The sequence below is a fragment of the Pongo pygmaeus genome, chromosome 5, assembly GCF_028885625.2.
Source record: "Pongo pygmaeus isolate AG05252 chromosome 5, NHGRI_mPonPyg2-v2.0_pri, whole genome shotgun sequence".
Lineage (NCBI taxonomy): Eukaryota > Metazoa > Chordata > Mammalia > Primates > Hominidae > Pongo > Pongo pygmaeus.
Genome location: NC_072378.2, coordinates 41,423,378 through 41,437,890, shown reverse-complemented (window position 1 = coordinate 41,437,890; position 14,513 = coordinate 41,423,378). Strand labels below are relative to the sequence as shown.

The window sequence follows — 14,513 nt, the reverse complement described above, 5'->3', positions numbered from 1 at the left end:
TCACTAGAGTAACATCTTGGAAGGTGCCAAGTAGTAGAGTTTTATGGACTGAGTTTATTCTTACCAGGGTGTTGCAAAGACCTTACTCCTGGATTGCAACCATCTCACCATTTCCCAGCATTCCATCTTGACTTTCTTTTTTGCAGATCCTGTACCTCATTCCTCTTCTTATTTTCGTTAACATTCTGTTACCATACGTGCATTTTTAAAATACCAACCTTTCCCCATCCATCCACAGCCAATTTTAGTCAGTAGTCATAGAGGGATAATGAGTCTCTCATGTCATGACAGTTATACATTTCTAAATGTAGCATGAAATAGTTGGAAAGTAGTATCTTATTAGGCAAACAGAAGTGATAGTTTTTGGATGTTAGAGCTGTCTAGGAATGGTCTTCGGTGACTCACAACAAGAATTGACTTCCAAAGTCCTACCATGGTTGTCCATAAGGGTGTCAGACTAGATTATTTGTTTTTATGCTTTGAGTGGATATAGCTTAAAAGAGAGGAGCAGTTTCCTAGATACTTTCATTACCATCAATGGAGATATTTTGTCTTTTTCAGGATTGGATGTGGTCTTGATCGTCTGCAATGGGAAAATGTATCTGCGATGATCGAGGAGGTATTTGAGGCAACAGACATCAAAATTACTGTGTACACACTCTGAACCAGTGAACATTTTGGATGTTTCCGTGTTCTCCTGTGTCATCTCTACTGGGCCATAAGACTGGGCAAACCTACGTTAAAATAGGCAGAGGAAAGTTTCATGAGAAGTAGTGTGTTTAACAAGACAGACTTTGGTTGCTGTATTCAAGTATTTGGACTATGACTGTGGAGGAGGGGTCGCTTAAGATATGCTGTTGTGTTTTTTTGCGGAAAAGTAAGGAGTAGGTGGCTTGATAATAGGCAGGGAAACCAGATTGTCCGGACTATGACCTTTTTCTCCAGTATGCTACCTGATTTGTTTGGCTGGCCACTAGGTGGCAGCATTGGTTCTCCTTCTCTGCTTTTTAAGAGAAATTTCAGTATGGATGATCATTCCAGTTAGTTTGGCATTTTTTGTCGTTTGTGCACATAACTTGGTGTTATCCTTATGTCATCAGATTCCTCCTAGGGGAGAGTTTTTGTTTTAATTACAAAATTAAATTCTACATTGTTACCAAGAAATTTGTGGTGATAAAAATGGAAAAATAAAAATTTGGGGAGTTAGTGAGGTTCTGTGCTTATGTCTGTTTGTTCTGGGCATGGGTAATGGAGGGTTCACCTGCAACTTAATTTCAAACAGTCAGACAAAGGGTCCAAGTGGGAGGAGAAGCAAAGTGAGAAATAAGAGATAAAAATAGACAAGTCAAAAGGCAGGTTTTTAGACTCTCCTCATGGTGAACTTTTTCTCTCTTTTGTCCACTGCATGGTTTCTGTGATTGAACCTGCCTGAATTTAATCATGAGAACAAGTGAAATAATATATGTTAAATGCCTGGCAGAGTACTTAGCACAGAGTAGTGACCCAATAAATCAGTGATTCTCAAAAATCCTTATGAGTCTTCTTTAAAAAAATAAAGGCCACTTCCTCTCAAAAAATTCTCACACCTGTCCTCTCAGCACTTTGAGAGGCTGAGACTGGAGGATGATTTGAGCCCAGGAGTTTGAGACCAACCTGGGTAACATAGCGAGACCCTGTCTCTACAAAAAAAAAGAAATTAAAAATTAGCTGGGTGTGGTGGTGCAGGCCTGTAGTTCCAGCTACTCTAGAGGTTGAGGCGGGAGGATGGCTTGAGCCCGGGAGGTTGAAGTTGCATTGAGCTGTGATTGTGCCACTGTACCCCAGTGTGGGCAACAGAGCAAGACCCTATCTCAATTAAAAAAAAAAAAAATGGGTGGTGGAGTGGGATGGCCACTTTTGTGTTTTTAACCTCCATAGAAGATTTGGATGTGCAGCCAGCTGGGGTCTAAATATTAGTCCTCTTTTCTTCCGAAGCTGCAAGGACTAGTCCTCTATTGTGGTCATGGTAGGAAAATAAAGTTCATGGATTTAGCCAATGGTTCAGTATGAGAGCTATTCGGGAAACTAGACATTTTCTTGTTTTCCCTTGCAGTGGTGTTGAGAGTTAAAACAGCCAGACTTGCTATTGATTTTCTCCCTAGAGTGACTTTGGATCTGTCACAGGACTTGCTGCTTTCCCGAGTATGAAAGAACAACTGTATTTTAGAAGGGGCTGGTTAAAACACCAGGAAAGTACTGGTTAAATATAATCTTTGTACTTTAGACGGTGTTCTTATCACATATCAGCCTGATAAGAGGCAACAGTTTCAAAAAAGTATTTCACTTTTGTATTTCTAGGTGGAACAGACAAGTTCTTCATGTTGTTGGGGTAGGGGCAGTGGAGGGTCAAGTTCATTATCAAACTTTTAGATTGAAGCTTTTCTTGAAGCATTGCTTTTGTCCACATAAAGTTGAAGGGAAAAAGGAAGGAGAGATTGTCTAAATACACAAAATTGAAAATGAGAGTGGGGGATAAGAAACTTAAAGAAATTTAAAATATTTTGCTTAACTCTGCAATCACAGATGCTCCTCAACTTATGTTAGGTCTATGGCTGGGTAACTCCATCTTAAGTTGAGTTCAGTTGAAGGGTGTACTGAATGTGTATGGCTTTTGCACCGTTGTAAAGTCAAAAAATTGCAAGACAAATCATTGTAAATTGAGTACCATCTGTAAACCTTAACACAAGTCAAAACATGGATTTTCTAGGCTTCCTTTACTTTTAAAGAGATTATGGTTCTTATTATTATTTTTTTTTCTTGGCGTTTGAGCCTTGATTCTTTAAACAAAACCTAGTCTCATCCAGGATTGGCTGTAAGTGGAATTCTGGGACTTGGCAGGAATGTGATAAAGCACTTTGTCATTTGCCGATAGTAGTCTTGGGTCAAATTCCGACGACTTATCACACTTGAAGCCTGGGGAAAGGAGGCATGTCCTGGTAATCAGAGTGAATACATTATTCCTGGAAACCTAGTTAGAGTTTGGCAAACACCTGGAAATTCACCTGTGAATTTTTGCTTCCACATAGGACTCAAACCTTTAAAAAAAAAAAAAAAAGAGACTTGACATCATTCTGCCATTACCATCAAATACCATGTATTGAATACTTTTAAATGATTGTATATCTGAACATTAAACTACTATTTTTCACCCGCTCCTCTTTAATAAAGAAGCTAGTTGCTTATTAACTGGCATTTGGGATGTGGCTACCTTAGATTTCTCATGCTTTTTGTTCCATCTTCTGCCCTATTACTTGCCTTCAGAGAAGGGAAAGGCCCTCATTTGATTTTCGTAAGAAGTCTGTATGGGAGAGTTATTCTGCATTGTCTAGGCAAGTCCTGGTTTAACCATGGTTTGGTTCATAGCCTGGAGTGTCCCTGTGTCTGGGACTAGCTCACTTGTCTGTGGCAACTTCCAGACGTTCAAGTTTCTTAAACATCTGGCCACGGGAAAAACACACCACTTCTTTTATTAATGTTGCTGTTTTTCTTTCTTAAAAAAAATACCCAACTTAACATAAAATGCATATTTCAGAAATCTAAACCTTGGGTCTGAGGCTGTTTGTGTTAAGCAGCCCCCTTGGGTGAGCAATTAGGACCTTCAGTCCCATAGTTGACTGGAGCCCATGTATGGTTGCATTTCTCTCTTTGCAGGTCACTTTCGTCCTTCCCAAGAGCAGCATTAGAGAGACAGGCACAGCCTAAATAAACTACAGCGTGAGAAGTATATTTCAAGTCCTCTAAGGGCCTTGTCCAGTATGATTGGTTGGTGTCAAATGTTGTCCAGCTCCAAATGGTATTAGGAAGACAGGCATGTCCCAGATGGCTGTACATGTCATTGCTGTCTCTTGGTGGCAGCAGGAAGACCTTGGTAAAACAAAGAAAATGTGTTACTGAGAGCCCTGCTGGCCCCCAACAATGACTAGTTTCTTTTTGAACTAAGGTTTCTGTGTGCACTTCCCAACAAGTCCCTGGATTTCTCCTCCATAGTTTCCTTTCCAGGATTGGGTAAATGTACCAGGATTGACTAAATCAGAAGCCAGTCTTTTGTTCATGTTTTGATGTGGTTTACACAGAAAAAGCCCCAGAAGAGATCTGGTTTAACTCTGGTCTTTTGACTAAATATAGGATTAAATACTATTTTGTCATTTTTTTAAAAAAAACAAAAGATGAAATAAGAAGTATGTAAAATAAGACACTTTATTTAACAAATGCTCATTTCTCAAGATTATTTTAATTAAGCAGGGTTGTTCTTTTGGGCTTTTAGATCATGCCAGTTTTGTTTTTTTTAACTTGGTATATCTTAACCTTTTCCTTCACAAACATGAGCAATTCAAATAGAAGACAGGGGAAGGGAAGCATGTTAATGGGTCCAGATAATACAGTTATATTTGAAATCACTGAAGAAAAAAAAAAAAAAAAGCCGTAAGGACTTGCTAATTAGGCACCTGGGCCCTTGACTCTGAAAGATGTTTGAAAGGAAAGTATACTGGGGTTAAATTTTAAGCTGCCAGTTAGTCTGTAGGATCTATGTTGGGTTTATAATTACAGTGATAGTACATACACTAACAAAATCTTCAAGAGATTTTAAAAGTTAAATTTTATATTCTCAGAGGGCAACCTCAGAAATCTGTTTTGACTACTGTTCACCACTATCAAGTGTCTTATTTTATGTGAGCAGAGTACCACACAGTATACCCTATCATAGGCTCACTGACTTCAGTGACTGGGTCCTGCTTTTTAAAAGAAATGGCTGAAAGTTGTATCTTCATGGGTTGGCAAATGCTCAGCTTGAGAATGATCAGGTGCCCATGTGCATGTCTAATAGAAAACACCTGCCAACATCAAGCTCTGAAACATTGATATTTCCTAAGCGTGTCTATGAAGCAACATCTTCTCTTAAGGGTGTTAGGAGTGAGAAAGACCAGAAGTAAATTATCTTCATGGAAGCTTGTTGTTCTCATGTTTTAGTAATATGTGAGTTGTTGCAGGATTAAAGTTGGGTAAGAGTGTCGTGAGTACCCCTCCTCTATTACTGGAAGATTTTGATCAGTAACTGGGGCCTTGCAAAGGGGGCTTAGTCATAGCATTTCTGTAGGCGCAAACTCGATTAGACTAAATGCAAAAAAGATAGTAAAGGATCCTTTAGCCCTCTTTCCTGAGGGTTAATTGGCCTGTTTCTGTTAGAGTTTAATTTACCCTCAGCAAGAGGCCAAATTGGCCTTAATTGTGTCCTAATTATTTGCTTAAATAGCTAATCTTTCTCCTATCACCTCTTGATATCTGTAAGAGGTTACTTCTGAGCTGCTGCCTGATTTACACATGTCTTTTTAACTCTTTAAATATTCCTGCATGGACTAGCTTGTTGCTATATTATCCCCATTCCTGCATTTGACATCCTTCATGAATTCTACTGAGGTCTTCTCAACATAAGGAAAATGTTCCCGTATTATATTTTCACACAGCAATTATTGGTCTCCTTCAAAGTGTAAGCCATTTGTTTGAAAACATGAAAGCAGGTCTGGCTTAAAAAAAGTTAAATACCAGTCCATTTGGGGAATTTAAAAATTACCATAAGTGAAAAAATTGGCCCTGAAGGACTAAAAAACATTCATTAGAGAAAAATGGAATGGTAAGATTGCCAGTGGATATGGGAGCAGGGCATCTAGAAGGTGTCTAGAATTAGTAATCCCTGACATGTACACAGGGGCATACTCAGGATTTCAGTGTCTTCTCTGCTGTGGTTCAGTAGCAGGTGCTTGCACCATCTAAATCTTACCGAAGAAGGTCATCTTGCCTCATGAAAGTTTTAGGATTCCTGTCAACCTTGAGTATTCTAAGTTAGGGGAAAGTCACTTTGATACAAAAGTGTGGGAGGGAAAAGTTCAGAGAGGGATTCAGAGGAAAGAGGCATGTTCTAAACTATTTTTGCAACCAGTCAAAAGCAGAGAAATGAAACCCTTCCAAAGGAAAATCAGTCGTATCACACATTCTACCTGACCTCACACCTTCTACTGGAGTTAACATAATAACGTTATGGTGCCATGGCACCAGGAAAACTCACGTGAGGCAAAGCCCAGTCGCCCTACTTCAGGATGTCTGCCAACTTCTCCTCATAGTATAGGAAGTTCTCCTGAATGTCCTCCCAGGGCTGAAAGGCCTTGGATTCACCCTCTTCTTGCTCCACAAAATTCTGCCAGACGTATTCGAAGTCCTGGGGCTTCATGATGCGCAGTTTACAGCCAGCCTCCTTCAGCTTCTTCAGAGCATCCTGGATCTCCGGCTCCTCCCACATGAAGAGTCGACCCACCAGAATGAGCAGACGCAGGTTCTTGGTCTTGCTAAGGGTTTTGATAATGCGGTCAGCACACGCTGCACAGGGGCTGGAGGACACATACCAGGTGACATTGTATCGCAGGGCTGGGTCGAAGGCTGGCAGGATGGTGTTGAAGAAAGCTTCCTCTGCATGGGCAGCCGCATGCTCATCCTCTAGGTATCCCCGAGATGCCTGCACTTGGCCCCCCTTGCCCTGTGCTTCAACCACATAGCAGAGGAAGGTCTTGTTCCTCCCGGAACTGTACTCCACATTCCGGAACTGGAATTTAAAGAAGTTGGCAGGCAGCCGTTCTCTGTAGGTCAAGGAGACAAAAGGACAGGAAAGAATGATGAGTTCTTGTTTCTAGAACCAGCCTAGAGTAGGTAGCTCTTCCAGATCAGTATTTCAGAAATGCATTCACTCTTAATATAAATAGGTCTTGTCTGTGGTAACATCAGTGACAAAAAAAAAAAAGCATTAAAAAATTCAGAAGGGTTTATCTGAAGGAGAGGAGAATTTGGATTGAGGTGTGCATTTTGGTCACTCTACTGGGACATTGTCTCCACCATCACTCTTCCAGCACAACATACCCCTACGTTTCTAAATCATTGAATCTTTAACTTGCCTATACCTTAGAATCACCTAGAAGACTGAGAATGTCAATGCCTGGGCATCATGCCAGACCAATTAAATCAGAACATGTGGAGAGGTGGTCCAAGCATCAGTATTTTTAAAAAGCTCTCTGGATGATTCCAATAAGTGGCCAGGTAAGTAGCAAGCATATAAAATTTCTCATGACAGAACAAAACAAAGATTTTGCAGAGCATTTTATGCTTTCTTTTCTCTCCCTTGTAACTCATGTAAATTGCATCTTGGCATGAAATGGCCTAAAACTTGCAATAACATGCTCTCCTTCTCAAGTGACTACTTCTCAAGTCTGTTTACTTTCAGGTAAAGGGATTGTCACATGGTAAGTGTCCAAGAATTTTAATCTGTGAGGACAGACTACTCAAGGGTATCTTGGGATAATTAAGCCTGTATTTAGTATTGAATCACCTCCAAATCTTAAAGGACTTGGTCTCTGCCCTCCAGATGCTTATAATTTAGCAACTAGATTGCAGCTGGACAGAGAAGATGTAAATAAAACAGCTGAGAACATTATAAGACTGCTAAAATTGGATAGGTACAGTAGAGGAAGTATTATGAAGGTTCTCGAAAGTTTAGCCTTGATTGGGGAGGCAGTAGAGAATTGTTACAGGTTCTTGAGAAGGAAAACAATAAAAGTGATGTCCATGCAAGATTACGGTCGTGGCAATATGCAGATAGTGTGAAGCTGAGGAAAAGCCTCAAATTGAACAAGTCTAGTAGGTGTCTTAGGACACTAGACTTGGTGATGAATTATATGGGTGTCTTTGAGGAGGAGATGGATGGTTAGGAAATGAAAACAGCAGGAAAAGTCCAGGAATTTTGAAAATTTTGGTAATAACAAGGAGAAGAAAAAAGAGAGGGGCCAGAGAAGATATCAGAGTTGAAGATTGTTTTTACTTTTATGTGTATGTGTGTGTTTTTCTAAAATAGGCAAGATTTGTTCAAGTTTGAAGTCCAAAGAAAATGAAGTTTTAATAGGAGAGATGAAAAATGTCAAGAGAGGAGGAGATGAGTACCAGCTAGAAAGATTCAATGTTTTCCTTTTTAAAAATGTAATCTCTCTGGCTGCCCCAAGAGATACCTATGGCACCATTAATTCTACTATTGCCTGTCTCCACCTCTTCTCTTTCCCCAAAGAAGTCAACGGACTCCCTGGGCTGCAGGGGAATCCCTGGTATCCCAGGGCCTTGGCTGCCTAGGGATGAGCAGCAGATGCCAAAGATATGAGTAAACTTGACTTATTTCCCTGAAGAATTCCCTCACCCCCACCCATCACCAAAATGTATCCACCCAAGTTTCCATGTCCCTTGCTGTCAGGTTCATTTTCCACTGTGGAGATGGATGTGTTTGAGAACCCAGCCCCAGGATTCCTTCAGGTACTATACTTAGCTCTCTAAGCCCCTCTGTCCCTAGTTGGAAGTGTTTATTGTTTACTTAACATTTTAGGAGAATGGATCGCCTGATGTTTCCCTGCTCGTCTTCTCAGTCCCTGTTAGGTGTTCACTTATAGTGAGTGCTCCCTAAAGGTACTCACCCCACCAGACCACTCCTCAACTTTACCAGTTGCCAAATGGTCCCTTCACTTCCTGGAGTGGCTTTTTGCTTTGGAGAAGCACAGAGCTTACCTTTCCTGCCCAAACTTGCTCTTCAAGGCCTTTTGCCCCCCTCCCCAAGTCTAATCCAGGGCCACCTATATGATGGATTATCAGGTGGAACCCTGGCAAATATTCATGGCTACTCAAATAGCTTGGAAGCTTAAACAGTAGCTGCCGTGTGGTCCCTCTTTTCCTTCTGGAGCTCCCTATAGCTCAGCTGAAAGTATGAATTTAGGCCAGTGTGAATTTGGCCCAGCATGCAATTGCAAATTGGCTTTGGTGGTTGTGAGGTGACTGTTTCTTTCTGCCCTTCTTAAGCTCTGACATTTTCCCCTCCTCCTCTTCCCTAGGCAAGAGGAGAAGACCCAAAGAAACCTGAAACCCAAGGGAGAGGAAGAAAGGTCATCTCTATAAATATCGGTTTCCAGCCCCTCTGGCCAGCAGCCCTAGAATCTACTCTGTCCCTCAGCAGGGCCTTCTGGACTAGATGCCTCAGGAAAAGAAGTGCTTTCAAGGAGCAAAGGAAAGGCAGGGAAGGTTTGGTTCCTAGTCGTTCCCTTGGGCTTGCTCAGAGACTAAACTTGCTTGATTTGTGAGTGGGTTTCTTGGTCTTCTAGAAGGAGCAAAAAGGTCAGATAAGATTCTTTAGGCCTCTCACAGACCGAAATAGCTAGGTCCTGGGGGGAAACGAGGAGAACAGAGGTAGTAGAGGTCTGGAATTTCTCCAGGGAGCTAGACAACATGGCCATCTTGGGCAATTTTGTAGACTCACAGAATAAATTAACACTATTATGCCCACTAGTGGAAGGAAGGAAATAATGACACCTAACTTGTTAAATCATCACCAGCAGTTTTTTTTAAGTAGCATGATAGGCCTAAGTATCATATTTAACTATAGCCCTTTACATTTAACCCAGAAAATATTTTACTGGTAAAGGGGTGTGTGTGTGTGTCTGTGTGTGGTGGTGGTGGGGTGGTGGTGGTGTGTGGTGGTCAGGAGAGAGATGCTGGTAGTAGATTTCTTTCCCTGATCCAGTCACTTCCTCATGCATAGAAACCTACAGCCTGATTTCTATTCCCTCTCCCCAGCCTCTGATAGCACCTTGTTAAGCACCATTTCCTCATACTTTCTGCAAACAAGGCCAGTCACACTTCATCTGCTTAGACCCAGGCTACTGGGCATTTCAATTCACTTGGGAGGAAACAGAGAGTCCAAAGATCTAGAAAAAAAATTGGGAAGATAATCTGCTTGATGGAGGGAGAAGGGATGTGGGTAAATGTAATATATTTTTCTCAGGTTCACGTTCAAAACATTTGAATTTTCTAAGCATAAATCTATACTGTGAAAGGAAGCAACCCAGAGGGCAGTTGAAGCTGGACTGAGATTAAATATTTGCTCCAGAATAATCCATGAGTGGAAAAATCTACTCATAGGTAATCATGTGTTGACTTGTTTCAGCTTTCCCTCACTAGACCTTTTGATGACTGGCGTGAAAGAGGGAGGATTGCTGGTTTCATTGGCCTTCTGCTTTCAGACCACTTTTCAGATACCAAGGAGTGGGCATAATCAGAAAGAGTAGTAAGAGCAGGAGCAGAGGGTTCTAGCAGCCTGACTCCCTAGAGCTGAGAAGGGAACTCCAGATTGTGGGACTGGATGGGATTTTGCCCAAGGGAAGCCCTGAACTTGCCTGTTTTCCCTGGTAGGCATGGTCTTCACACCTGAGCTTTGACCTGCCCCCAACCCTCTGTGGAAGGCAGGTTGGCCAGAGTCAGTGGGCCGCCTTCTCTTCTTGATGACATACCACCCAGTGTGCTCCAGAGGCCAGGGTGAGGGTAAAGGGCTGTGGCTGGTGTTAACTGGTGTCGAAGTCCCCTCACTCCTTATCTCACCCTTCTCCTCTGGACACTGCCTCTCTGTGTTCCTTACATGGCTAGAGTAAACTACTGGTAGCTAAAGAAGTGGTTGGAAGAAGAATCACTGTGTGTGTCGTTTATCTTTGTTCCATAATAATCCCTGGGATAGGAGGTTCTGCTTTCTGTAAAAACATACACAACATAACTAGAGACAAAGCCAAGCTCACATCAAGGGTGCTGCCAGGCAAAAAAGCCACAATCACTTCTCACTGGGTTGGAAAGCTGGGGAGACAACCAGCTCTCGTGCCCCAGAGCTCCGCTAAAACGTGCTGTGTCCAGAAGCTGGCATGAGCCAGGGAAATTCTTACCTAAGCCTAGTGCTGCTGGATCGTCATACACCCTGAGCTGCTGTCCTCAAGAAACCCTCCCCCAGTTCATTCCCTATCTTGTCTGACAGAGATCCTAAGAACCACCCAAAAGGTTTTTATTCATTAGGTCATTCATTTATTCAACAAATACATATTGAGTACCTATCAGGAGCTAGGTGCTAAGGATAAAGCAGTGAAAAAGACAAAGTGCTGTCCTCATAGAGGTTAAATACTAACAGGGGAAACAGGCAGTAAATGAACAACTCTTATTCAGTAAATATAAAAAGAATCCTCTCTGGTTTTTTGGATGCAGTGTGATGATTTGGAGTCAGACAGTCCTGGGGTTCACATCCTACTCCATCAACAAGCTTTGGCCGTATGACTTAATCCCTCTGAGGTTTAGTTTCCTCACCTGAAAGAGTGAGTAATCCAACTTCTAAGGTTTTGGACAACAGTAGACACTCAAAGCTAGTCTGGGCACAGTGGCCCACGCCTGTAGTCCCAGCACTTTGGGAGGCTGAGGCATGAGGATTGCTTGAAGCCAGGAGTTTGAGAGCAGCCTGGGCAACACAGTCAGAACCCATCTCTATAAAAATACAAAGATTAGCTGGGCGTGGTGGCATGCACCTGTAGTCTTAGCTACTCAGGAGGCTGAGGCAGGAGGATCACCTGAGCCCGGGAGGTTGCGACAACAGTGAGCTGTGATTGCACCTGCACCACTGCACTCCAACCTGGGCAACAGAGCAAGAAGCAAGACCCCATCTCCAAAAAAGAAAAAGGAAATTGATGTATGATACATATGATGCCTTCTCCAGGCCTCAAATTGTATCCTTCAGAGCTCCGTCTTAAGCATTACCAAACCTGATCCCTTTCCCACTGCTCTTCCTCTCACTTTCAGAGGTTTCTGGTTTTCAATGGTGTGCTGATAAGTGTAACACTCAGCTCTCTGATAGAAGGAAGAATCCCCGATTTCTAAAGTTTGCTGATTTCCATAAGGTAAGTACTCCCATTACAGAGATTTCAAGCTCCTGAGGTGATATCACTGGATGCAGAGTTGGGAAGAGACTTGTGAACCAACAGGAGCTGGCTTCAGCACTCTACGGCAGGCTTAGGCCCTTTTCCAGAACATTCTACCATGTTATTTTGTTAATGTGCTCAGTTCCGCTTTCTATCCTGAATGCCCTATTCAACCAGAATCGCTATGAGCTGGGCATCTCTCCTTCCTACCAGCTACCCTCCTCATGTCGGACTGTTTCCGGAAAAGCCACCTGCTCTTCTGCTAGTTTTTGGCCCAAATATAAGGAGCACTAAAGATCTTCCCTATAGGAGACCAGGCTAGAAAAGGAGCTGCTTTGCTGACCCCCTTGACTCCAGGAGGAAGTCCTGGGGGGAATGCATCTCAAGAGGGAAGGAGAGGAAAGCTATTCCCTCACCCTCTCCCTGTACAGACCCAACTGCACCTCTGGGCTATTTTAAGCCATCTGTTTACCCAGAGGGGCCCAGGAGACAGCTCTTTACAGCTGTTACTTGTGGCCAGGAAACACTCAGGGCACTGCCTCCCACCTGAACTGTTCACAGAATGCTCAGAACGTTGCCCCTTCTGTGCCTCTTTTTCTGAGCCTTGGGTCCTCACTACCTCCCAGATGGAGATAACGTGGAGCTCTGGGAAACCTAGGATCCAGAATGAATAAGAGACCAGTAGAAAGGATACTTTGCTGGGAGTAAGAAGATGTGCCACCTACCAGTTCTGTGGTTTTGGACATACCATTCAATCTCTCTGAGTCTCGGTTTCCCTCTCTGTAAAGTGGCAATAATATATCTCCCTCTCCTACCTTTGTGCTGAGTGTTGAATGGTCTCATGTTCATGAAACTATGTTGTGATTATAAAGCCCTGGACAAATGTAAGTTGTATCAGTGGACTTAACCCTTCAGGATCCATTACTCTGGGACCCCCAAAGCAAGTTCAGCTGAACAAACATAGTCTAATTCTGTTCTTGACCTACCCTGCCTCTGTGTTGGAATGCCACACAGAGTGTAGTGTGCACACGCGTGTGTGTATGACTAAGGATAGCGTATACCAGATGCTGAGGTGTTAGAAAAAGGCTCTCCTTCCATAAGAAAGCCACTGGAATTGAGGACTCTCCCGGCCAGGCTGCCTTAGGCTTTCCCTGTGTCTATATTAATCTGTGCCCAGCTGCTCCCTTAATCCTAGGATGAGGGCGAGATTAGTTGGGTAGGCATGGGCAAATGGAAATTCAGGGGCTACTCTTGCCTCAGGAAATAGGGTGCATTTTCCCTTAGGTTCTCTTGGAAATCAGAAAACATCTGAGCTGGAAGGGACCTTACTACTATAGATCTTCATGTTATAAGTGCAAAAACTGTGGCTGACGGGAAAATCACTTGTCAAGCTTGAAATATCAAGTCCAAATTGCCACTCAGGGCTTCCTTTCCCCCTTGAAAGCATCATGCCTCCTTTCTTCCTGAAATTTCTTTTAGTCTCGCACCCACCCTGCCTGTGGGCATTCCTGGAGACCCCATGAAGGAAACGTTTGGTTCAGGGAGGAAATATGGCCTCATAGATTCTCTTTTTATTCTTTGCTCAGGATTTAGAAGGGTCTTCCACTACAGGAATAGAAAGGGAAGAGGAAGAAGACTACTTAGTTTTATTCCTGGAGATGGCATAATCTGGATAAGACAGAGGTACCCTGCACACAGCCCCCTCCTTGCAGTCTGTAGACCCTTTTCTTTGGGTCCCAGTTCCTCCAGGCAATGCCTGAGCATGCTAGAACAGCTCCTGTGTCCATAAGCTCCTGGGCTGCGTTATCTGCATGTAATTTCTCTGTTTCTCTGTGGGACAGCCCCTGAGGAGACTCAAAAGATTTAATAAGAAAAAAGCTGCTTCTGAGTCTTGGGAAAGGATGGATCTATTTTTCCTGTCTTGGGAGCATCTACTCCAGGAAGAAGCTCTAAAGAAAGGGCTAGAGGCCTATGGCTAGCGGAGAGACCCACTCAGGAACAGAGAAGTTGAGGGGAAGGGGTGCTTTGACCGGAGCCACATATAGATGTGCCAGTTTCATCTTCTGTCCTCACCAAACTCCCTGGGACTAAGCTTCTACCCAGAGAGGCAGGTGGCTGTCCCAATACCAGGAGGCCTGAAGGGTGGTTTTATTCCCTGGGCTCTTGCCTCCAAGGAGCTCCTCCTACCTCTCCCTGATTAGACAGCCCAAGGTGTCACCCTGAGAAGCCATGAGAATTTGCCGCTGGGTCCCCTACCACCCCTGCCGGGCCCACTGGTGCACTCTCACTGCTGCAGGGTTGTAGCTGGCCCTGACACCTAATGTAACCATCCTGAATTTCCACAGCCTACCCCAAGCCTGCACTCTTCTAGGGAGCAGAACCCTGGCCCACATCTGAGGCTTACCCTGTGACAATCTCAAAGGGCGGCAGCTCAATCAGCTCTTTCAGCTTCTCAGGGTCATCCAGGTTCTCCAGATCCTCCCCATTCTGGGAGGCAGCCTCAGTGGCCGCAGCAGCCTCTTCCTTCTGGGCCATGGAGGGTCTGTGGCTCAGGAGTCACTGAGAGAGAGGAGAGGCAGGCAGATCTGGGCCAGGCCCTGGCAGCAGAGTCCCAAGCAGCTGTCAGCAGCTAAATCTGGCTGGGGATGACGGGAAAAGGACCCAGCAGGCCAGGCTTCG

General features: G+C 43.6%; 2 protein-coding genes across 10 annotated transcripts in view; one reads left to right on the top strand and one right to left on the bottom strand.

The window, feature by feature from the left end:
- Positions 1–1,210, top strand: part of OARD1 (O-acyl-ADP-ribose deacylase 1) — a 6,119-nt gene extending 4,909 nt beyond the window's left edge. For all 9 annotated transcript variants that reach the window (XM_054491010.2, XM_054491011.2, XM_054491016.2 and 6 more), the window contains one exon: positions 562–1,210. In XM_054491010.2, coding sequence (XP_054346985.1) covers positions 562–664 — 103 coding nt within the window. In that variant the 3' untranslated portion in view covers positions 665–1,210. The remainder of the gene's footprint in view (positions 1–561) is intronic.
- On the bottom strand, positions 879–14,513 carry APOBEC2 (apolipoprotein B mRNA editing enzyme catalytic subunit 2). The gene is made up of 3 exons (XM_054491009.2): positions 14,239–14,513; positions 6,101–6,665; positions 879–3,903 (listed from the first exon to the last, which is right to left on the bottom strand). The coding sequence occupies exons 1-2, from the start codon at positions 14,367–14,369 to the stop codon at positions 6,122–6,124; spliced, it is 675 nt and encodes a 224-aa protein (XP_054346984.1). The 5' UTR covers positions 14,370–14,513; the 3' UTR covers positions 879–3,903; positions 6,101–6,121.

Excerpts from the sequence above, each read along its gene's own strand:
- APOBEC2 (XM_054491009.2), bottom strand. The coding sequence starts at position 14,369 with ATGGCCCAGAAGGAAGAGGCTGCTGCGGCCACTGAGGCTGCCTCCCAG. Across the intron at positions 6,666-14,238 it reads CCCTTTGAGATTGTCACAGG|AGAACGGCTGCCTGCCAACT; the intron begins GTAAGCCTCAGA and ends CTTGACCTACAG.